The following is a 25,230-nucleotide window of genomic DNA, read 5'->3' as shown; positions in this document are numbered from 1 at the left end:
CAAGGACACACAGATAGCAGCCACGTGGGAGCTCCAAAACAATGTTTCTGGAGTCAGTCTGTCAGAGGATTGTTTGTACCATTGTTTTTCATAAACATGGTCAAAGACGCATGAGAGGTACAGTGTAAGTCAGTAAGTCGCTTGAAGTCTGAGTCAGGAGCAACTTTTCTTTTGTCATTTTAAGAAGTTTCTGGGTCAACTGTCCTAACTGTAGTCTCAACTCATAGATATATTTCAGTTCAAATGGGGCCCATTGTACAGTTGTAACACGTGTCAGGATCATCATCATTAGGTCCATGATGAAAAACCAGAAATGAATGACGTAGCTGAAAATCTTTAGATTAGAAACCCTTTCTCTAATGGTTTCCCCAGAGGCAGATATAGAATAGATCTATCTGCCACTATATGTAATTGGGGTAGACAAAATAAATCTGAAATCTGTGATCACAGAATGAGTAGCCTCAAAATCAACCATAAATTTCACAAGTTTACCCAAAATTTCTATCGTAAACACAGGTAGGTTTTGAAATGCGGAATCAAAATATCATAATTACCCCAAAAAAAGTAAATAAACAAAAGTTCCTGAAAATAAGTAAATAAACACAAGTTCCTGGCAGGGGTTGTGTTTGTAACTCTAAGTGTGTTAATGCCTCCTGTGTGTGTAACCTATGTGAATCAGTAGAAGCAGGCGCCGTTTCAACAGAGTGTAGCAGTGTGTGTGTGTGTGTGTGTGTGGTATCTCACGCCCCTGGACAGGACCCTCAGCAACCGGGTTGACGTCCGTACCCGGAGTCCTAACCTCCCGTCCGTCCCCGCCAGTGGCTCCTCCTTCAGCTCTTCCTCGCTGCAGGCAATCGTCCCTTCAATGGCCAGGTTGCCGGCAGAAATAGCACACGTCAGAATGTCAGTCAAGGGCTCTGCCCCCTTTGCATCCGTGTTTTTGGGAAAGGCCCTGGAAATGGCAGATCCACTGTCCATGGTGAGCGTAGCCTTATGCAAGAGTGTCTCTCTTGTCTTTCTGCTCCCTTCTCGCTCATTCACCACGTCCTGAGCGTGTAAAACATGTCTTTGGAGCTCTCCATACCTTGCACCATGACACCACCTTATGTACAGCATGCATATCTGCCCCATAACTTCAGATAATCCATAATGTGGTTGCAGAGGAGGCCTGAGTGACGGTTAAAGGCTTCCGTCAGGCAATGCAGGAAATCAGCAGCTTGCTTCTCTGAGGGGCTGCATAACACTCCTGATAGCGCTGGTATCAGTGTTTCTGAAGAATCTGTCTCTCAGGTCTCGGGTCAGAGTTGCAACAGCAGCTTTGTATTCCAGTGTCTGTGTTATTCCAATCTGGATGCTTTGCTCTTTGGTCTGGAGCTGGCAATGTTAGGGCAGTCATAACGTTGCGATGTTGAAGAACTGTTAGCTGGGCCCTGTTGACCATGGGGAGGAGGCTGGTCGTCTGGTTCCGGCTGGTCTGGTTCCAGTGGTGGCAGGGACGGCGGCATGGGAGGGTAGGAGTCCAGGTCCAAGTCCGTCACCCTGAGGGCCTGCAATGGTGCCTGCAATGGGGCATAAGGAGACAGGCGTGAGGTATCACTAGACCTATATGGAGGTGGGCTGAACTTTTTTTTTCTTCCAGTTACATCCCCACCTTAAACTCGTCCCTCTGCCAATCTTTTACATGACCTTTTCCTCTCTCTTTTGCAGCGAGAGTCTCGCTGCAGTCTTCCACATTCTCATGCTTTTGCTATGACTCCCATATCTTTCCAAATCTTTCTTAACTTTCATCTTTACCTTTTTTAAATGTATTTATACTGTACTTATTATTTATATTTTATTTATTATTTTAACTGATGTAAGCTCAACGAACCTCCCTCTGGAAATCTATATATATTCATTCATTCATTCAGAAATTCGAACATTTTTCACAGTATTTGTTTTTTTTTTTTCCTGTTTTTTCTTTTTTTTCATAATATTACACACTGGACTGTCGGGGAAAAGGACAGACCCTTACTGGATCCGGACCCCATTTTAACAGTCAAGACATCTCTTGCTGGATTTCCTAATTTTATCGTGCCGAAACACTGAGTCACTGAGTCTCCATGGAAAAATTCCCGATTTCTCGTTTTTATAGTGCTGAAATTTTAAGAACACCCATCAGTCCCTTTCCCAGAGAGTCTGGAATTATAATTTGAATAGTATCTCACCCAGTATTCTCTCGGATCAAGTCTGTTGGATCCAGGCAGCTGTAGACGCAGGAAACGAGATCCTGGCTCCCCTGTTCAAACAGGTGGACTGAGTTTTTTCTTTCCTCATTCTGGCCAAAAACCGTTCCCCGTTTCCCTCGTGTAGCAGCTCGCTGGATCCTGCCGACAACGCCAAATTGTTGTGGAATTTTTCCCATTACCAAAGAGTAAAAATAAAGAGTGAGAAGATCTATTCAGAAAAGAACCCCAAGATCGATCTGGTCTCAATGAACATTCATTCGAAGGCAAAATAAGCATTCGAAGACCCGTCTCTCACACGGTGAGGAGAGAAAGAGGCCCCGAGAAAAGGAAAACATGAAAACTTATACATTTCCATCACACTACACAGAGCACTTCCCCATCATGCCACATAGAGCCACTGCCCACCTGGCAAGGCACAATCTATCCCCTAGTGTGAGAAAAGAGACTACATGACTATTTACCATCTCCCAAGGCTGAGAAGGAGATGGAGTCCAGTGAGAAAGAGCCTGGGTGACTCTTCCCACATGTACAAACAGAATAAAGTGTGTAAAATGATGGAAAACACCCAATATGCTGTGCATGTAGTATTCTAAGACATTTCAGATACATTTCATATGACAGATTCTATGATACCTTCGTACAACGCATATAGTACACATGGAGTAACATTTTCTCCAATTGTTTTTCACGATCTTTCGACACCCTCCCATACTGTAGAGCAGCCGCAGTGTGGTTCTCCTCCCCCATGCACAGAATATCAGGCAGGTCCACTTTGGCAGAGAACAGATCGTTGTTGGCCTTGACCCACGATCTTCAACCGGGTCATATGGAAAGATGTCTGTACCATATAGCTGCTGCACCAACAGTGTCTAATCAATAAATACTGTGAAAAAGCATACCCCTTCCACCGGTGTGTTCACGGCAGCAGGTCTGACTGAGACCTCAGCCTGCCACTCTTCTTCCTGAAGTATATAGATAAGCAAAATGATTCCATCAGTGCCCTCTAATTTGTCCAACTAGACTAACTTATTATGCATTATATACATATACTAACTCTTGTTTTTTCTTTGAGTGAGTAGCAGGCAAAATAAAATATATTCTGCTTCCTTACAAAGAGGATTGTGATGCATTGTAAATCATTTTCTGTGTAAATTGTGTGTTTTTCCTCGTTAGGAACAAATAAATGAAATGAAATAGTTTCCCATATCCACCTTTGTCCCCCCCCCAACTCTAACCCTAACCCTAACCACTATAACTAATATAACAAACTCATCACTCCGCCTGATATCATCATTTGTGCCATCTGAGGCTGTGGCTCAGTTGTTGTCTCTCAAATGGAAGGTCAAGGTTCCACTCCCAGATCCTGCAGCAACATGTCTGATGTGTCCTTGGGCACGATACTTAACCACAAGCTCCCATTGGGAATGGAATCAGCTAATAAGAAGGACACTTTACATCGCAGTCTCTGCCCTCAGTGTGTGGATGGCTGATGACATGTAGGTGTGACATGCGGTGTAAAGGCACTCTGAGTAGCCAGAAGATTAGAAAAGTGCTATTCAAGCTCAAGTCCATTTACCAGATCAGCATATACATTTGGGATCTGAAGCAAGCAAGAAAAGCCCCAATGATCCCATGTACACACAGGGCTTATGCATTATAAGGATAGCTTTCATCTCCTGCATGTGGTTAACTGACAAGACATCTATCAGTTCCATCAGTTCCGATTCATTAATCCTCACTTGACATATTTTACAACTCAGTATCAAGTGACCATGTATACTTCAGAAACATATGTTTGCTGTGTTCTGAAAATTGTCAACAGAGGGCAGCAAAGGCCTGTGAGCGTGACACTGTGTCCAATGAGCCTTAAACACAACTGGATGAACACCAAACAAATGATTAAATGGTGAATGTAAAGAGTAACTTGAATGTAAGCATATGAACGTCTTTATTTTTTCAACGTTAAAAAAAAGACATTTGACCTTTACCTCCTGTTCAAATGTAAACACAATGTTCAAGCTTCTTATATCTCTTACACTTGAATTAACAAGTTCTTCGTCTATGCAAAATCTTAATTTTGAAGAAATGTAGGTGCAGATCTGAAAGTTTGAAGCTCTGTCATAGGGGGGAACAAGGATTTAGAAGACATTTGGTTGAAAGTCACTGACTACAATTATTGAGAGAACAATAATGTTAGGTGCCTGCAACCAGTTGCGACGATGCAAAATTGTGAAGAAAAAGTTTTTAAAGTAAAGTGCACCGTCATTGTTCTGCTCAATCAAAGCCATGGTGTACTTTTAGAGTGATTTATGATTTAAGTCATGAGTATGTCGTTTTTCATTACTTTTCTCAGCAAACACAACGATGAAAAGTCTAGAGAACACTTACATAAAGGTAGCTTCTGAAAGTAATTGTCTAAAAATCTCTGAACAGGTGTTAGGACGCTGATCGCAACGTATGAGCTCTGCTCCACACAAAGAAGAGCCACAATTGTGCATCCGAACTAATCTCAGCCTATAGCACACTTTAATTTTTTTCTGAGCTCACATAAAGCATAATAGTCTTTTTTTTTTTAATTCGTATAGCCTATAGTCTAGATGGGGCTATACCTGACGTGTCCGGATGCTGCCAGCATTAATTAGTGATTGGGTCGCTCCCCCTCCATATATAAAGGAGGCGCGCCCACTGCGCTGTTCTGTCTCCATTTACTGTACCAGCCAACATGAACTACGGATCTGATGTTTTCACCTCCTCTTCCTACCGGAAGATTTTCGGGGATTCTCCCCGTTATGCATCCTCTCCATCCCGGACTCCGATGAGCGGCTCCTCCAGGGGAGGTTCCCGCTCCTTCTCTGCTTCCCGGAGCAATGTGACCTCCATGGGCTTGCACAGCAGAAAGTCGGGCCGCTCCTTCTCGTCCATGCCGCTGGAGAGCTACGACCTGACCCAGAGCACCGCCCTTAACAACGAGTTCAAAATAGTTCGCACCAATGAAAAGGAGCAAATGCAGGGTCTCAATGACCGCTTTGCAATGTTTATCGAGAAAGTGCGCAACTTGGAGCAGCATAACAAAGTGCTGGAGACGGAGCTGACCGCGCTGCGCCAGCGGCAGACCGAACCGTCCCGACTGGCCGAGCTCTACCAGCAGGAGATCCGTGAACTGCGCTCCCAGCTGGATGAGGTGAATGCAGAGAAGTCTCAGCTCCTGATCGAGAGGGACGGTATAGATGAAGACCTGCAGAAGCTCAGGGGAAAGTACGAAGACGAGTTCCATGCTCGCGAGGAGGCAGAGGCTACCCTTAAGGCGTTTAAGAAAGACGTGGATGATGCCACCATGGTACGCCTGGACCTGGAGAAGAAGGTGGAATCCCTGCTGGACGAGATCAACTTCCTCAGGAAGGTGCACGAGGAGGAGGTTGCTGAGCTGATGGAAATGATCCAGGCCGCCCAGGTATCTGTGGAGATGGAGGTGTCCAAACCGGACCTCACCTCCGCCCTTAAGGAGATCCGTGGCCAGTACGAGTCCATGGCTTCCAAGAACCTGCAGTCTGCAGAGGAGTGGTACAAGACCAAGTTCGCCGACCTGTCCGAGCAGGCCACTCGGAGTAACGAGGCAATCCGAGCCAGCAGGGAGGAGATGAACGAGTTCAGGAGGCAGCTGCAGTCCAAGACCATCGAGATAGAGAGCCTGAGGGGAACCAATGAGTCTCTGGAAAAGCAGCTGCATGAGATGGAGGACAGGCACAGTGTGGAGATTGGAAACTACCAGGTAATCACATTAACGTCAGGTCTAACACTTACAATAGGATAATAAAAACGTGAGCGCAAAATGTGTTTTCAGTTCAAATACATTTTATTGGCATTTATATACGTAAACTGTATAGCTTTTGTTTTTTTCTTTCAAGCAGTGAAAGTCAACGTAAGAATAATATCAGGAGCAGCTGCTGTCGGTGGGGCTCTGTCCATGGTGCTGAAACTCTCTCCCTTGGGAGCGCACGCTCAGCAGCTGCATCTGACAACGCCCACTTGGTGTAAACGCTCTTAATGAGTCATTTCACATCACTGCCGTGTTAGATCCAGCACATCTAATGGAGAATATCATTTCTGAAAAAAATAAAACAGAATTTTTTTTTTGTTGGTAAAAGACTGCAGCTTTATAAATAAAAAGGCCTGACAGAGTTCTTTGTTTGGACGCTGAGATAACTGTCCTGCAACAATTGGGTCAAAGACTATTTTTGACTAACTTCTAGTTAAATCTCTTTCACTTTTTCTTTTGTGATTTTCCTTCCTTTAGGACAGCATGGTAGAGCTGGAAAACGAGCTGAGGACTACTAAGAGCGAGATGGCTCGTCACCTCAGGGAGTACCAGGATCTGCTGAATGTTAAGATGGCTCTGGATATTGAAATCGCAGCATACAGGTAGACTCTTTCCTTCAGAACTACTCTCATATTCAATTATGATATGCTTATGTAAAAAGAAAGTTAAAAAAAAAAAAAAAAAAAGATAAATTAAAAACACAAAGGTGAAGAAGAAGAAGTTGCATTTTCAAATTTCCATTCCTGTATTATGTATCCTGTCTAAACTCATCCCATCATCATCCTCTCTGCAGGAAACTGCTGGAAGGAGAGGAGACCCGCATAGGGACAGGGATCGGCTATCCCGGCACTTCCATGAGCGCAGGTATGGGGCAAAGCTACAACTATCAGACCCGTATCTACTCCAGCTCTGGTAAGGGCTCCAAGAAGGATGAAGAGCAGCAGCAGAGTAAGGCTGGAGCCAAGGTCTCCCAACGTGAAGTTTATGAGGAGACAGTGACCACCACCAAGAAGATGGAGAAGCAACAAGACCCCAGCGACATCCCAACCAATCAGAAAAACTAAAAGCCTTTACTGTAAGCCTGTTTTCAAACGCGAAAGCTTTCCTTAGCACCACCATCCATTCCTTTCTTCTTCTTCTCCTATTTTAAAGCAAACCTTGGGCCTTTACTTGAAACACTTGCAGTGATCTAAGATGATATCTTATTTCTATCTGATCTTTGTGTGCTTAATACCTCAAGTGTTAAAAGTTTAAGATCCAGATGTTTGTTTTGAATAAGTTTCTCTTTCCCCATTGTTCCCCACATGTGTCCCCAGAAGGAAATCCATTATAACTCTACTGTAGCCATCACTCAATACAACATCTGTTCTCTCTCTTTCTCCGTCACATTCAACAGCTGACAATAGCAAGCACTAAGGTAGCATTTCTTCCAGAAGTGAAATATATAATATTCAGCTGTTTTTTCACACTTTGGACTGATATAAGATCAATAAGTGATACTTAAACACATTAGAGGATATCTCTGATCCTTCACCACCATCACAAGCTGTGAGAGCATCTCAACACATTCCAGTGGAAGCATGTCTGCGCATTTCAAGGACATAAGACTCAAAACACATCAGCTGCTATTGGCAAGGCTGAAATGATTCCTGACATAATGACAGTTAGGTAAGGAAGCACAGTCTACAATTGTAGGACACCAGCCAAAGTAAACACCACTTTACAAAAGAGGCATTCGTTCAAGCATACTCTCTAATAACGGAGGTGATTACTTCTTCTTGCACAATTTTTCTGATCTGTGGTTTGGCCTCGACCCAGTCAGCCCTGCATGACCGATTGGAAGTGGATAACAAAAAAAACCGCTCATGCATTAAATTCCTTTACAACTTTCCCACTGACGTAACGATTCAGGTGAGACTTGAAACAAACAAGACAACACATGTATTAATGAGTGTAATATGCATGGTGTATGTAGATGTCATGCTTGCATGGAATCCATCCATCGCTCATTCAACACGATTTTGTTGTTTGTTGGGTGTCATGGAGTCGACTCAAGTCGTCTTTATTCACCATTTACCATGCTGAGCATCATCGTTCACACTGTGCTTATTTAAAAACGTAATAGTCGTACTTGTTAGTCTGTCAGATAGATTTGAGACTGCTGTTTAAACTTGTACTTAAGGTTGTGAAGTAGGGAAGCTGTAGCTCTCTGCTTTGAACATATGAGGGAAAGATCCTCTTTACAGCACTTACACAGGAATGGAAATACCTAATTTGGTGATAACTCAGCAGTAAGCACAATGAAGGATAGAGGGAAAAAGTTGACAAAGATACTGTAAGGTTAGAAAATCATCTCATTAAAGAAATAGGAAGTGCATTTCTCTTGATGAGAAACAGTAAAACGGAGGCTGTGTTGTAAACTAAGCTTCAGCACAAATTTACAAGAGTCTGTATGAGCCATTTGGTTTTTGGTCCGTGTTTGCGTATAAAACATTTCCCATGTGCCATAGATGATGCTTGACACTCATTTGAGCCCCAGAATCCATACCATATCACTCCGCCAGTGAAAAACCAATGTCATCCCCCCTCAACGTACATCACAAAGTCAGTCGGAAGCTGCCACACCCAGATGTGTTTGAAACCACTCAACCTCTCTTTGTAACCGAGGCCATGACTGGATTAAACGATTGTTGTAGTACAACCTCACTACTTAGATATCCTTCAGTATAAAACAGAGACTTGTAGCTTTTTTCTGCTTGTGCACTGCCAACTTTAACAAAGCTTTCTTCTTCTCTTGCTGCTTCTCGAGGCGATCCTCGCCCTGACAAACTGCATTCACACTGAAAACAAAAAAAATACTGATTGTAACGCAGACTGTTCTGGATTGAGTTCATGCTATTTAACTTGAGATTTGAGATAAGTATCTTAGTACTGTAGTATGTGTGTCTCTACACTGTGGCCTATCATACCTGGAATTATTGAGGAGGCAGCAAATCTGAAAGTTGGTCGTTTTGTGTAATGGATAACTGATTTCAAGTGTGAAGCGGAGAAAAACTCAGATGTACAAGAACCTACAAATAAAAGCAGCATTTTTATAGTATACAGCTATAACAATGGATGAATGGTTGGTGGTTGCAAATGTCAAGCCTTTATCTTTACACTTTAAGCAAAATATTTAAATTGGTGTCTAAAGAATAATGTCACTACTACTTCTACAGCACTGCCAAACATTTCTAAGTGCATGCGCAACACCACCTACTGTAAGAAAACTATGACAATACAGTACGCCACCAATCCAAAACCAACCATCAAGATTTAGCCATAGAGCAAATACTGTCGGATGTGAAATGCCTTAAAACACCAGCAGCTTTTATCTGGCCATGTGTGTGATGTGTATGATTCTATCCAGTGGGGTGCTTAGTCGTGATTCTTTCTCTGTTAGCCTTTCTTATAGCTGCTATGATTACAAATGCTTAGGGGATTGAATGTAGATGACATGATATTATCTTTACTGCTATTACTGCTCATGAATTGCTGTATGACACCATATCAATAAAGACTTGACATTATCGAGGTTTCACATGACTTCATTGTCTTTATTTTTAATGCAACACTTACTTTCGAGGAAAGAATAGCCTATTGGGGGATGTAGTGTCCAAAACGTCTTCACTGCGCATGTTAAACTGAAAGTCACTGCTAACAGTACAGAGGATAATAAAGTCCATTTTCTTAAGTCATAGACTTACAATAGTCCCCTAATTACTTAGCAGTGGCGCCGTAGGAGTCTAAAGTATTACAAAATAAAACTACTTAAATACCTTGAATTAATAATTTCTGGAGGTATTGATATACCGGTTCTCTCTAGAATGTATTACTTTCATTTAAATTAGGGCAGTGAATGAATGAAACACAAATAAGATTATAGCCATAGGCTAATTACCAACCAAAATTACATAGAAGTACAAAACACAGGCAGCACACCAACAAGCAGAAAGCAAACGACAATGAAAACTTTTCAGAAGTTAACAAAGACACTCACAAAACATTACAACAGGTAACTATGCGATTTTGCCACACAAGTATATAAGGTGCTAAAGAGACTGGGGTTTAGAACTTAAGTGTTGGTGTATTGCACATCTTTGTGAAGTCTTGGTGTAATTGCACATTTCCCTTGATGCCCTTTAATGTAAAGGCCTGGTGTAATTGCACAAAGCCCTATTGTACACATTTATCATATACGTCAGTATGTGTGTATTTGTATACTGTTGCACAGGTTAAAAACACATACATGTGTTTATGAATATGATATGATATTGCACCGGAGTTGCATACATGTACGTATGCAAGTATTATGCTGTTTAGACATGCCCACAAAAATACAAAAAACATTACAATATTACAGAAATGATACAATATTACAAAATAAAATAAAAAAAATAATAAAATCAACAAATTAACTTTGAGGTTATGTTATAAATGAGAATAAGACTTTATTGAGCTCCCCTGCAGTTTAAGTCATTTAAATAAGACTTTACTGGCTGCTAAATAAAGGTGAAAAACGTATGTACCAACCTGTTACAGTAAAACAGTGTAACACATCATTATTCTGAAATCAGGCATTCTGCATAATAAGTACTTTTCGGTACATTTATTTATATTGTATATGGCTTTAACTTATGACTGAATATTTCTACACTGTGGTGCTGCTGGTTTGACTTGAGCAACAGAAAACTCTATATACCCTCTGGGGTTCAATGTTAAGAGCCTTATTAATATAATGTAAACATTCTTCAAGCATGTGATCAGGCCAGGGGAAAATGTGTTTTTTATTTTGATTTATATGTTTAAGTATTGCTTTGGACTAAGACAGACAGGAGGAAAGCAATGTCACCTTGACCTTTTTCTCTGTGAATCTTTTGCCCCTCAGGGGCACAGTGCAGATGTGAATGAACAAGATATGATGGATTACCTGCTGCTGGACTATACGCTGATCTTTGTACCCCCGCTACAGCTCCACACACTTACACAAGCACTTCCGGACACACACAGTCCTAGACCTTGGGACCTCGGACCTCCTGGGTTGTCTCTGATTAGCCCGTCTCTCCCCTGCCCACCAACTGGGTGGAACATCCTCGGTAGTGGGTGTGTGCGTGTGTGACGCAGGTTGCAGTTCTTCAAAGATTTATACCCCTGCAATGCTGCTGAGTAGAAGGTGTGGTGGGAGCTATGCCACCGTAAAAGCCCTGTTATACAACAGCCCACCCTTGTGCTGCTCAAACTTGAAGAGTGCTTCAACTTTCTATATAAAGTTCCACCTTAGCCCCCCCCCCCCTCACTTTGCTCCTTCATAGCCATGAAATAACAGAAAACTGTTACGAGGCTATTGAACATGAAAAATACTGCTGACTGTTACCACGTATAAAATATTGCCTCCTATAGGAAACTGTGTTATTAATTCGAAATTTAAGGGTGGCTAAGAGCCATTAAAATTTGCATCGCCTTCAGTCCCAGTGCAATCAGCCTTGGTTGAAGTTGGCTGATTTCTCAAGTGTGTCATTTTACAATTACTGCACTCTCTTGACTGTAAACACTTGCAGTGATGTGTAATCACTATGTTTAATGCTTTAATAAAGAGCTATAGACAAAATAAGCAGAAACAGTTCATAGCAATATCCATTGTTCTTTGTACATTTTTCACTTCTTATATTATTGATATCCAGTTACTCCTTTTACCTTTTTTAAGAATGTAATTCTGTTCTAAAGCCACTTTGTGTGACAGCATCACAAATATACGAGGCAGGGACTTCTTAAATTAATTTGTTGAAGCTATAAAAAGGTTACTTTGAGTGGAAAATGAAATCCAGCTAAATGGGAAATCTTGACAAATGGCATTAGCCTAAACATATCTGGTGGTTAATTAAAAATTGGTCTTGAGTATCATGATAAAAGTAATAATTTGCTTTATATTTTCCATGATGTATGGAAGTTCGGAGCGGACATGCACACATTTTATTAACTCCACAAGTAATTTCCAGCTGTTTTCTTGAGATCAAATTATTCACTCATCATCTCAAGATAACAAATTTGATTTTCCCATTTTAGTGATAGATTAGAATTGCTCTTATCTCGACAAAACAAAGCTTCTTCTCTTGTGTTGACGGGATCATTTAGTGGTGGCCCAGGAAGCAAAACAATATACCGGTTACTGTGATAGGCCATACAATGATGTGCCATGTTGTTATTGCCCACACTAATAAGATAAGTTAAATATGTTAATATGTTTGTTATAATAGATAGGTACATTCACAGTTATACAGTTAAAGTCAAGATCTCAAGAGTCAAATGAAAAGGACTTGTTTTTACTAGAAATGATCGATTTTACCATTTCTAAATAGCTTTCAAACAATATTTAAAACGTCATTTCAGTGGACTTTAGTTTGAGACAAATACAAATGTGTTGTTTACTTAAAGCGTGTAGAACTGTTAACAGGGTCACAAATGAAAAATTCCTGAATCAAATAAAGAACTGACTCCTTCTGTTGTTGAGGTGGATCAAGGCCCAGGTCACTCATTTAAGGAATGTGCTGTTCTTCAAATGTTGGGGTCTTCCTTTGGGGGAAAGGAAAAATAAGCCCCTGGCCATTACAGCAATGTTTGGATAGACAGTCAGTGGTGAATGGATGATCAGAGTAGTTTGAGGGGTGAATAAATATCCTCTGTGGGTGTAGCCTACACTCCTCACTCATTGTGGCAATCTTTCCTCTTCATGTCCTTCCCATTGCTATCTGGAGGGATGAAAAGAGACTGTGTTAAGGGGGGAGCATGTTTTATGTTCTTTCTGGTAATAATTGTCAGTGTGGGGCTCTGGTGGTGGTAGAAATGAGAACCAGGCTGCAGAGCAAGGGGACGGGGGCTGTAAATTTCACCCGTTTGTCAACATCTCTGGATCAAAGCCATTCGTCTTCCCCTGACTGAGTCTCAGCTCTGCAGACATAAAAATGTGAACCAAGACAAATGTCTCATTAACAGATATCAAAGAGATCAGAAAGATGTAAAGACTTAACCAATCTCTCTCACACCAAGCTTAGCAAAAACAATGGTATATGAGAAACATTTAGCGTCAGACAAAAAAAAAAAAAAACATACAAAACTCAACATCTGTGGTTTAATAGTGTCACGATTTGTGGGTGAAAAACAGGGAGGAGGACCCAATTGCAGAAACTAAAATTTATTTAACAAAAGGCAAAACAAAACTAAATCCAAAACGTCTCGAAACACGAGTGACAAAAAAAACACAATAAAAACCAAAATCCAAAAACCATGAGGAAAATCCAGGGAGACAGGGAGAAGAAAACGACAGGCCACGACGACATACAAAAGACAAAAGACAACCATCCGACAGGGGACTGAGGAAAAACACAGACTAAATAGACATAGGGTAATCAGACGCATGTGAGACTAACAAGACAGGTGAGGACAATCAGGGTAATCACAAAGGCAGGAAACACAAGGAACAAAGAACACAAGACAGGAACACATGAGGACAAGTACAAAGTAAAACCCAACACTGACAACACCACCAAAACCAGATATATAAAATAAAACAGGAAACACTAAAGACTAGACTTAAAACACAACACAGGAATTAAACTGACAGGTAACATAGGAGAATACAGGGAAACACACTGAAGACTAAAATAAACACAAGACTATGAAACAATCAACACAGGAGGGAAACCAGAGAGGCAGGGAAACACGATAACACGGAAAAACACGAGGGAATAAATACAACCAAATTCAAAACTCTGAAATACAACCTAAACGAAACCAAACCATGACAAAAAGTTTTTATATAGCTAATGTATATTGCCTACTGGTAAACTCATCAGAAAAAAACACAACTTTGAGGCAATCCTTCTTCAAATGTGGGGTGCTGTTAGCGGTAGTGGTATACACCGCTTGAGCGGGTGGGTTGCCTGGGCTCGGGTCCATCCTGTTGCTTCTTTCCCCTTTTTCTGTCACCAATATTGTACTATATAAATGTTCTATCTCTAAATGGGGGCATGGAAAGCCCAAAAGTTAACCTTGAAAATATAATATAATAAATATAATTCTTCAAACAGTACCTTTGAAGGATGTAGCCCCGGAATTGAATCACAGCTATTGTCAGTTGCTCCTGGCAAATAATAATATAGTAAAGCTAATAAAAATCAAACCAGTTATATTGATGTTACAAAGATACGATATGTAACAATTACTAGCTAAGTTGTCTTATCCTGATCTACTTAGGCTAAATACCTCACTTAAAACAGATGAATTGGATATTCAATGAGCTAATTCCCCAAGTATAATTGAAGACATACAGACAGGCAGACTTTTTTCAATAAATTGTTGGCATAATTTCAACATTTTACCCAATGACAGATGGTAATGAATATTTTATTCTTTGTACCTGTCAGCAAAGCGTTAACTCTGCTGCCGTTGCCTTGGAGTCTGTTGCTAGCATCCTGCTGAGCTTTAGCTGCCTTGGGGAATTGAGACAGAGTTGGCTCATGTTCAGACAGACAGACAAGAGGTCTGAAGAGGAGCAAATAAACATAAAGAAAGGCCAGGCAGCCAATACTATGTGGACAAAATCTGACACAGACTGGAGTGAAGATTTTCAAATCTTCAAAAATACACTGTGGCCCATGCTAATGTAAAGTGGTTGAGGCTAAACACTTCTGACACAACAACTAGGAATATTTTTTGAAAGCAGCTTGATGACTTAGGATAAATATGTTGTTGCTAAATAGGTAATCCATTCAGTCTGTTAGCTTGCCTGGTACAAAGTGCTGAATCATTGCGAGCTCGGTCCTGTGTGTGACGTAGCATTCTCTCTCTGTTAACCAAACCAGCACCCTGTTTTTTTCCTTGGTGCTAATAATAGCCGAGACAGAGAGGGCAGAGCCAGACATGCAGACAGACAGAATGAAGGAAAATGTTTATCCCTGAACAAAGACCTAGGTTGTAGCACCATTCTCGACCTCTATCTAGACTTCTGTGATAATGTATGGAGAGGAATTAGATGTATTTAACCTGAGAAATATATTTGTGTTAGCTGGTAGCATCCTCTTACCAGAAAATTGGTTGAGCATGTCCAATGTTATTCTTTAATTTCAGAATTGAAGCAAACTGAATTTTGGTGTAAAGATTGGATTTGTAGAAGAAAATGTAACATGCTCAAGTTAGTTTGAAAGAGCTCAATTTGTCTTTTTTATTTTGTGTTTTTTGTTCAAAGCTCATTTAGTATCTCTGACACTTTAATTCAATTTTACATGTTATATATATGGTGTTATATTTCTGAGAGTTTTGCTGATTAAGTTAACGTGTTTAATACACAATCTCTGCAAGAGAACACTTTGCAGTATAGTTGCATTTTGAACAGATGAGTAACAGCCTGAGTATATTCCTGGGAGAAGCAGCAGTAAAGGGCTGTTGACTTTTTAGTGGGATATAAAACTACAAGCCTGATGCAAAAGTTTGAATCAAAACACAAAAGTATCCATAATTACCACTTATGTATGCAAGGCCGGTTTACAATATCAATATACAGGTTTTTAAGTTATTGAAATCCATAAATATCCCAAAATTTTCACACAGTTTTTTTGTGTTGACTTTGCCATGTCCAGTAAAAAAAGTATCAAACTTCCCCATAAACAGATGAAAACTGAAACACAAGAAACTGAAACAAATCACAGAAGGATTAAATCTCATTATATCATCAGGTGTGTTCATGTGTGATGTATTACTTCTTCTGCTGATAATTAAAAATCATCATTTATGCATGGAAAGGTCTTGTAAAATGTTAAAGGGAAGCTAGCCTATTTTTAGGTTTAGCTGGCTACATCAAAAACTGGAGAAGAAAGAAGGTGCAGTGAGAATCTGTGCATCATAAACAGCAGAACTGAATCTCTGCAGACTGCCGTCGATGCTGCACAGGATTGCACTGGAGGCACAAAGTGCCACTTTGGGGGAGATTCTGGAAAAGATGAAAATGCCTTTCAGATACAGTATGAAATATTTGAAAGGCATTTTTTTTGTTTTTCATTAGGTATTCTGTCAGAAACTGGAGCCACAACGGTACAGTTGGTACAGTTCCAACTTTTGAACGTGGAAAAATCAGTCAGAAATAAAAAATGGCTTTTCTTTATCTTTTCTGTAACCCCTTGATGTAAGTTACCATCCATGTTGCTTAACTTTAATGTTTGCTAACCTTTTCAGAGTTTGAGTCTCTGACTTGTTGGTGAAGTGCTGTTTGGTCATATGGGACTCATTATTTTGGAGAGAAGGCCAGAGAGCACAAAACAAGTTCAACCTACAGGGATGTGTCCCTTAAGCAACCCGGTATTAGCCTACATTGTGCAACCACAGACACAATAAATGTTAAATGCTAAATGGGCTTGGACTTGTATTGCACTTTCTTCTGACTCTTAGCACTTTTTATACATTACATATCACACACTAACCCTTGTGAGTATAATGCATGTACACCACATACTGTATACACATTGATGGCAGAGGCTGATGTGTATAGTGTCCAACTGTTAATATTATATTGATTCACACACATCTACAAACACCTGGGGTAGCAGCCAGGGCCAGTTGGGGTTCATTGTCTTGCCCAAGGAAGCTGTGACTGCTGATAGAATATTAGGCCTCTTTCTGCTTATAATCAATGTGTTTACTGCAATAAAGTTTCATCACCCGGTCCAAAGCAAAGGTTTGATATTTACAGTTTGAATGATGTTCGCTTACATTGATATTATACCAGTTATTTTATCATGTTTTAATCTAGGTTTGTGTGTGTTAATAAAATTGTCATACTTTTCAGTAAGGTGTTTGCGTGAAGAGGGCTTGTAGGAGTGAATGCACATTCCAACATGTGTTTGATGTGTCCCTTTAAACTGAATCACTCACCAACTCAAACATAGGTTTAGTTTAAGGCCCTGAACAGTTAATCACTCACCCACTTTTATATGGGTTGAGTGAGCCTTGATTCTTAATCACCTAAATTGTCTTCTCCTTAAAAGGAATTGGTTACTAGACTAGATGTCTTTCTTGTGATAAGAAACAGGCCAGGCAGGATGTGTCTTCCCCTACAGATGGTGAAAGGATTCGGGAGTAGATGCACCAATGAGAGAAGGGGAACCACTCATCCGAAGACGCATAATTTGGAAGTTGCCCCAATCGCAGGAAGGAAACCGCACATTCTTGAATGCATTATTTGGTTAGATATTCTCTGTCTAATGTATAAAAGGGTTCAGGGAAAGATAGTCGGGGCTCAGACTTCGTGAACTGACCAGGTATCTGTCTGTCGTCAGGGACACGTAGTGTTGAACCCAGAGACTCTGTAACTTCTATTCTTGATTCATCAGGTTAATAAACTCTGTTAACCTGAAAGAGACGCCTCCAGTCATTCCTCTCATCCCATCAAAAGAATGCACAGAGAGATTTGAGGTAATTATTTAAAGGAGTCAGATTTCTATTTACAACATTTAGGAAAAGGATGAAATAGCAACTTTTATCCTTCAATACCAACTTTTATCCTTCACTGCCTTGAACTGTCTAGTTGAAAGATTACTGATTCCACCACTGAGCCACATTTGGATTTTGACTTCATTTTAAAATTTCTATAACGAGGCTGAGTCCTTTTAAAGGTGCAGACAATTTCACAGAGATGTTATATTGGCAGGGCCTTTTTTTTTTTTTATTGAAGCCTATGTTTTGATCAAAAAAAGTTTTTAAAACTCTATAAAATGAAATGCTCCAAATCTTCTAACGTCATGTTTAGCATTCTTAAAACTGAAATCAATAACACAGATATGTACTTTTAATGAGACAACATTCACAGACTGTCCATCTAAAGATCCAGTTTACCATTGTTTGGCAAAATATACTTTTGGCGATTTGTTGGTGTGTGAGAGCTTTGTGCTATTGCCTCTTAATCCCTAATAGAAAAGTCCAGGGATTTCTGCAACATCGAGTCTGCACAATATGACACAGCACTTTCAGAGAGAGTCAGAACAAAGGGAAGATGAAAGGATTAAAATGTTACAAAACTGAGCTCATCCTCACCTAGATTAAAATAGATGTTATCTTGCAAGATAAGAGTAGTGGGCAGGCAAATAAAAAAGACTAGCTAATGATCAGGAACTTCGACCTTCAAAAAGTGCTACCTCTGACGAGTTTAAATGATTCTGTTTCAGTTATCAGTGTTAAGAATTCCCCTGTTTTCATTCATGTCGGAGATCTATAGCTCAGATTTGATCATATGTCTGATGAAAGATTGTAATGAATGAGCGTAACAGAGACTAAGCTCTTGGCCTGCTCTGTTTGTTAAATGTCTTAAGATAACATTTGTTTTGAATTAGGGCTATACAAATAAAGCTTGATTAAATTACTGATCGATGAAAGATTTTGTATTTCAGGAATTTATCTGTGCTTGTTTTGAAATATTCAGATAACTTCATCATGGTTTTACTGTTGAACATCAGCTGCTGCGAGTTAGCTCAGACATTTTTTTAGTAGTGTTGATATGAATGTGATAGATTCAAGTAAATATTGATAAATCATATTTGAATAAGATCTATTAATGTTTGGAAAGTAGAAAAAAATGTTTTAACATATTATCCCCCTTTTTCAACCTTTTTTTCTCGTTATTATGTCCCTTTAAGACTTGGACTTAAGCTACACACATATGTTACTTGAAACTTCATTTGGACTTACTACAACTATATTTGCATCCAATCGCTGAATTGTATCCTCTGCCAAACTCACCTGTCACTGGCTTGGGGAATGTTGTGGAATTTTTTCCATAACAGGAAACGCATCTAATCTCCGCCCTGAAACGCCCTCAGTCAACCAAAACATCAAGGGTGCGTTTGGATTGTCCCTCCTATTTCCTTTCACTGTCCTTTTTTTCTTGACCCCAGAAGCATTTAAGTGAAATGATAAGAGCAGTTCAAATTTTCTAAAAGTGAAGGAAATACTTCCTTTATAACCTCCTTTAGCATATAATATGTATAATAGGAAACACTGGACCATCCTTTACTAAAGGCGATGAGAAAGTGCCTTCCCACAAGTCCTTGCAGCCGCAACTTTTCGAAAACTACAGATCTGTCGAATGTAGGGAGACAGTCTGCATAGGGTTTATATATTGATTTAACTTATGATTAGTGACAACCTTTGTATTTATTTTATGTATTTATATTTAGTGTGCGTGAAGAAGGTCAACATTGCTTTTTCACATTCTTGTGTCATGTTTGTGGAAATGTTTTGCGGTTAGTTGCGGTTGGATTGTCAAAACAACGTGATTTCCTTAACCCCATGACGTTTTCATGGGGTTAATGTAAAGTGGATAGTGAAAGCAGATAGGAGGGACAGGAGTCACATTGGAGCCCACTTTAAGTGTTTCCCACTCTTTCCTGTTTTCTGTTTTGTTTACGTTTTAAACTATAAGAGACTTTGACTTGCAAAAAAATGCCTTGAGAGTATCTTTAGTGTGCCACTGTGAAATATCAGATGGTTCAACAGAACAGCTGAGGAATTCAGTTCACTAGTGCACATTAAAAAAATGCACTTGATGACACTTTATTAAGGCTGTTAACAAAACAAAAGTCATGACAGTCAAAAGTAAACATTGCTGTGTCAGTAACAAGGAGACTGGTAGATAGATAGATAGATAGATAGATAGATAGATAGATAGATAGATAGATAGATAGATAGATAGATAGATAGATAGATAGATAGATAGATAGATAGATAGATAGATAGATAGATAGATAGATAGATAGATAGATAGATACTTTATTGATCCCGAGGGAAATTCAGGAAGGTCTAAGGGTTGAGTTGGATTGGTCGTATTTGGTACAGGTTTTTGGATTTAAATCAAGAAGCGATTCCCTTTTATGAGCTGTTTGACAAAGGCAGAGGGGTAAAAAGTGGCTGTCATCCAGCAGTGGATTAGATATATATATATATAGGATAAAAACCAGCAAATTCTATTTAGTTAATCAAACCATCCTGAACTATAAAACGGGCATTTGCATGTTGGAGATATATGTATATATATATATGCTGGAATATGTCACAAAATGAAAATGATTTTCATCATGCTGTAAACCATCCTGCCCGACACCTACCCCACGGTATCTGTTAAAAATATTTAAAAAATCTGCTTTGCTTTTGTCGGCCATAAAAAGGCATCACTTTTAATTCCATTCTGTTTCATGACCAGTTAAAAACGTCTCTCAGGGGCTCTCACATACATTTAATACAGACAAAGCTCAGGTGGTGACTTTCAGAGCAAACAGAGGCTCATTAGTTAAGTGATTTAGCAGCAATGATCCTGTTTTTACATTAGCTAGCTTCTTAGACTAATTTCTGTTTGGGAGCATGTTTCCTGAGAATAGCTGTTTTCTGCAGAAATGGAAAACGACAGATCTAAAACCAAAGATTTAATAGTATTTAATATCAGTGAAAAATGCAAAATAATGTGTTGGATATGCTAACGTCTTGTGAACAGGCAGGGAACTATGTGACAATGCTAAATGGCTTCATCAGATTGATCCCTTTCACTTTACTCTGCAGCAATGAAAATATGTGAAATCATGTAGTCTAGTCTGTTCCCAGGCTCATCAGGTTAGCTTGTTTTACTATTTCCTTCAGGATTCCATTATGTGGGGCTAAGATTGTATCTTTCTCTTCAAGGATTAGCGTCTATAACCTTGATAGGTCCTTCATTATGTCATGCATGTGTGATTGTGGGCTCACAGAAGCGTTTGTTCATTTTTTTTAAATCAACAAGAATGAAACACAAAAAGCCTTGAACAGATTAATCTTAAAGTTTAAAGTATTTCATTATCTGGCTTGTGGGATTATTTTAGATTCAATATGAAGTTCCTTTAAAAAAACAAAAGTTCCTTTCTGTGTTATAGGTCCTAAAAACATCAACATTACAAACCTCATCACCTTATAAAGTCGCCCTGTCGTCCAGTCTGACTGTGAGAGTGATATTGCTGTATATAAACTGCCTCAGTGGCCACCTATGTGCAGCAGAGGATGTAAGGACTGGAAGAAAAAGGACAAACAAAGCACTGCAGGCTGTCAGGCTGGAGGAATACAGATTACCTGCCTCCAGAGACCGACTTATTGACAAATCTCCCCCCTGCTGAACATGGTATGCAGTCCTCAAAACATCCAGAGCCGCACAGGGCAGCTGGGGCACAGGGAGGTTGAGGGACAGCTTAGAGGGGGTTGGAGGCACACTCACATTTTCCCCTTTTCTGCTGAAGAATAGGGACACATGTACCCAGTAAGAAATTAAGGTAGGGTGATGTGTTGCTGCTGCCAGCCAATCATTAACTAATCAGGATTTGTCACTGATCAATCACTGGCTCTGATGGATTCAAACACTTACATGTACATCGATCTATGGCATCATTCGTTCACACTTTATTTCACACCGTCTGTCTTTGTGTGAGGTTTGCTAGTGTTCTTTATCATGAATTTTCTGAATCATTTTTTTCACTTTTTTGCTGATATGCATCAACACAACTACAGGGCAACTTGCATTAGGTCAGCTTTTGTAAAAAGCAAAAAACTGGAACTTATCTGAATGTTGCAGCCCATCAAAATGCAAAGCACAGTATTTGCTGTTGAGAGGTACGGAGGTCATTGATATTTGAACATGTCCTCTCCCTGAAAATGAATTGAAAAGTGACACACAATGTGCACACAGTGCTGTCCATAAAGAGTAGAGGTTTGAGAAAACAAATCCTCTTATATTCAAGATTCAAGATTCAAGATTCAAGATTCAAGATTTCTTTATTTAGTCCCGAAGGAAATTTGCCTTGGACGTACAGGCTGCTGCATAGTGCTGACAGTGCATACCTACATACATACATGGCATTCCTTTACAGGAACAGAAACCTCTACTTAGGGCCTGAGTTCAACAGAGAATAGATAGTGGGATAAATGAAAATTTATACCTGTTCAAATATCTTTTCTTATTTTTAACTGGAACTCTGTAACGTCTGCCTGAGGGTAACAATTCATACTCAGAATTCAAGACATGAGAGGGGTCTGCAGCTATTTTCTTGGCCTGTCTAAGTACCGTTTCCTCAAATATTGTTTGAAGAGTGGGGTGCTCCCTCACTCCCATCACTTTAGGTGCAGTGTGAACCAATCTGTTGATTTGAGACTTCAACTTCACAGTTAAATTACCAAACCAGGAAACAATTGCATAGCGAAGTATACTTTCGATCACAGAACGTATACTTCGCTATGCAATTGTTTCCTGGTTTGGTAATTTAATGAATTAATGAACAGAGGACCCTGAGCTACTCTGCAAATGGGTTTCTACAGAAAAAATCACAGTCACTCTAGACTAATAGAGAGAAACACATTTTTTGAACAAGTCAGTGAGCAACAATTTTACTCAAACTAACACATCTATTTGGCAATGAAATTGAACATGTTTGTATTTTGACATTGATCCTTGAAGACTTTCACACCTTTTTTTTTTAACTCATGCACTCCTGAAAATGTAGATGAAATTACAGGATAAAGTGTCCCTGAAATCTTCCTGAGTTTCTTTTTCATGTGTTACTTTATAGTGTGAATTTATCCCAGTTGGATGGGGTTGAGGGTCGGAGGTATAGGTGTGCAGGGGGTGGTCTCAGGAGGCCAGACATGATGTAAAAAAGACACAGCGGAAATCCAAGATGAGGCACGGCAGAGTCTATCACTATAAGGATTGTTGTTTTTGCTCTTTTAAATCACTGCTAAATTTGATTGGAAATATATCATAATAATAACAATAATAATAATAATAATTATTATAATTATAATATAATAATCTATAATTGTTTCTTTGTTTCATTACTGTGATAAGGCACCCAGGTTTTGGTGCCTTTCTGCTGCACACATCTTGAGCCTGCACCCACTGAAGGTGATAATGTCTTTGTATGTCATGTGTTGTGGGTAGGTGGTGCTCGCATATCGAACCACAGCATCATCACCTTCCTCCCTGGTGCCTGAAAGTAGATATATCTATTTCAACCTTGAAGCTTGAAGAAATGACTTTCAGGTTAGTGATGGACTGCAGTGAGAGATTCCCTGGAAGTCAGTGATTCAGTGTAACCTGCGAGTCATGGGTGAGTACAGGGTAATGACAAGACGTCTTTCAAGATTGTAATATGGGAATAAATGTCTTTAATGGGATATTATTTTCTCAGATTGTCGTTCCGTGGCGAGAAAACGACGAGCTGAAATGAACAGAGTCATTGTACTTTAAATGAAAGCTGACATTCATGGGAACATGTCACTCTAATGTCTGCTTTCATTATTCAAAGTCATCATTGATCAAAAGGGCAGCGTCATTGAGCAAAAACACACGGACAGAACAGATGTGTCAACACGTTGCTTCAGTTCTTTGAGTCAGTGTTTCAGTTGTGAACAGATGGGACAAACTCTCGTATTTTTGAGCACATGAAATGTATTTCACTTAAGCTCATGAACAGTGTCCATGGCCTGACACACTATCTGAATTACGTGTGACGGAGGATTCAAACATCCATCTACAGCTGGGCCATGCACTCAGAACCACACAAGAGCTCTCAAGAGAAGTTTTTTTAAGAGCAAGATTGGAAATATATGTATATATATATTTTTTTTAAGTGAACCGCCAAGGAAATATTTTTCCCTGATGGTGTAGGGATTGCTCTCCCTACTCTGTCTCTAATTGGCTCGTACACACAAACTAAATATGTAGGAGTAGTATTACATGACAGTGTTTATAACAGAGGCTGTTTGTCCTCTGCTGGACAGGAGACTTTAAAAAAAAAGCATACCCACTTATTTAGGTACCACTAGAACAGGGGAGGAGGGATGTTTTATTATACAAGCAGTTACAGTACAGTAATGCTACTATGGATTTAGATGGACAGGTCTGGGATTAAGAGATAAAATATCACTAGATAATCAAGGGAGGGAAGAGAGAGAGAAAAAAGTATTTAAAATAATAAAATACAATAAATGATTGATTGTTTGTTTGTTGAGTAAAATATACAAGTAAATACACATGCATACATAGACATAAAAGTGTAAAAAAAGAAGAAGAAGAAACTAGATTTAGGGCCTAATGAATGTCAACAGTGTGAGTGTATGTCTCTTCTTGGACGAATAGATATTAAGTCATTTGAACATTTATGGGGAATGATAAAAGAGTAAAGTCCCTTTACAACAAATTAACAGAGAGAATCCATAACATTTGACAAACACCATCTCTCTTTTATGAATCAGTATTATTCTTCCTCTATTTGTCTCTCTGATTCATTCCGTCACTTGTTTCAGGCTACCACTGCAGTGCTGCAGTTTGCAGATCCATCAGCTTTGAAATCCATGATACGAGGACAGTCTGCACTCCTGCACCCTTAGCCCCGCCCATTTGCTGCACTACATAAACCTGAAAAATACATGCAACGCCATGCCATCCCATTCCCAGGCCTGCAGTATAGCATGTATGTTTGTTAGCCCCTCCCTCTTCCTCTCCTCTCCTCTTCCTCTCTCTCTCCTCACATCTTCCAAAGTGCTGACTGGAGTCATTCCCTAACTGCTGGCAGTGTGCCCATAGGCTGATATACTGTGTCACCGTACACACATAAACAGTTATTGATCAGGCTGAGAATACCAAAAGCATTCCATTATCTCGCCATGACCGTAATTAAATATGTCATCTGGTTGTGGGCCTGTGGGAGGGGAGGCCAGGAACTCGTTCAGGCATTCAGCCTCTGTCTGGTAAACTGTTTAAATATTTACCTCCCACAGTGAAGTGGCTGAAGTAAAATGTCTGCTGTGTGCTATGGCAGTATGCAGTGTGTGTGTTTGAGTGTGTGTATATTACAAGAGCAGCTGATCCATAGTAAGTTAACGCCCCATAATTACAGAGCAGATCAATGGAGCAAGATCAGCTATTAATTAAAAGCAGTTAAGAGGCTTGTACGGTCAGCTGTCGAGCTGACTATGAGCTCATATATCACTTGTCTGTACAAATGTCTTCAGGCCTCTTCAAGAATAGCTTCATCTGTTAATGTGTTTCGGTTTTTCTGGCAATTAAAAAGTCTTGTTTTAGCAGTAGAGAAA

At 39.7% G+C, this 25,230-nt stretch overlaps 1 protein-coding gene and 1 long non-coding RNA gene across 2 annotated transcripts; one reads left to right on the top strand and one right to left on the bottom strand.

The window, feature by feature from the left end:
• Positions 1 to 4,886: 4,886 nt before the first annotated feature.
• On the top strand, positions 4,887 to 9,623 carry inab (internexin neuronal intermediate filament protein, alpha b). Its single transcript, XM_079336941.1, has 3 exons — positions 4,887 to 5,997; positions 6,523 to 6,647; positions 6,839 to 9,623. The coding sequence occupies exons 1-3, from the start codon at positions 4,951 to 4,953 to the stop codon at positions 7,107 to 7,109; spliced, it is 1,443 nt and encodes a 480-aa protein (XP_079193067.1). The 5' UTR covers positions 4,887 to 4,950; the 3' UTR covers positions 7,110 to 9,623.
• Positions 9,624 to 12,587: 2,964 nt separating this feature from the next.
• Positions 12,588 to 14,567, bottom strand: LOC306819581. Its single transcript, XR_013778578.1, has 3 exons — positions 14,498 to 14,567; positions 12,972 to 13,029; positions 12,588 to 12,830 (listed from the first exon to the last, which is right to left on the bottom strand). It is a non-coding gene; the product is annotated as an uncharacterized lncRNA (long non-coding RNA).
• Positions 14,568 to 25,230: the final 10,663 nt, after the last annotated feature.

This window comes from Symphodus melops (genome assembly GCF_947650265.1).
Source record: "Symphodus melops genome assembly, chromosome: 2".
NCBI classification, from domain to species: Eukaryota; Metazoa; Chordata; class Actinopteri; order Labriformes; family Labridae; genus Symphodus; species Symphodus melops.
This window is presented reverse-complemented; position numbering and strand designations above follow the sequence as displayed.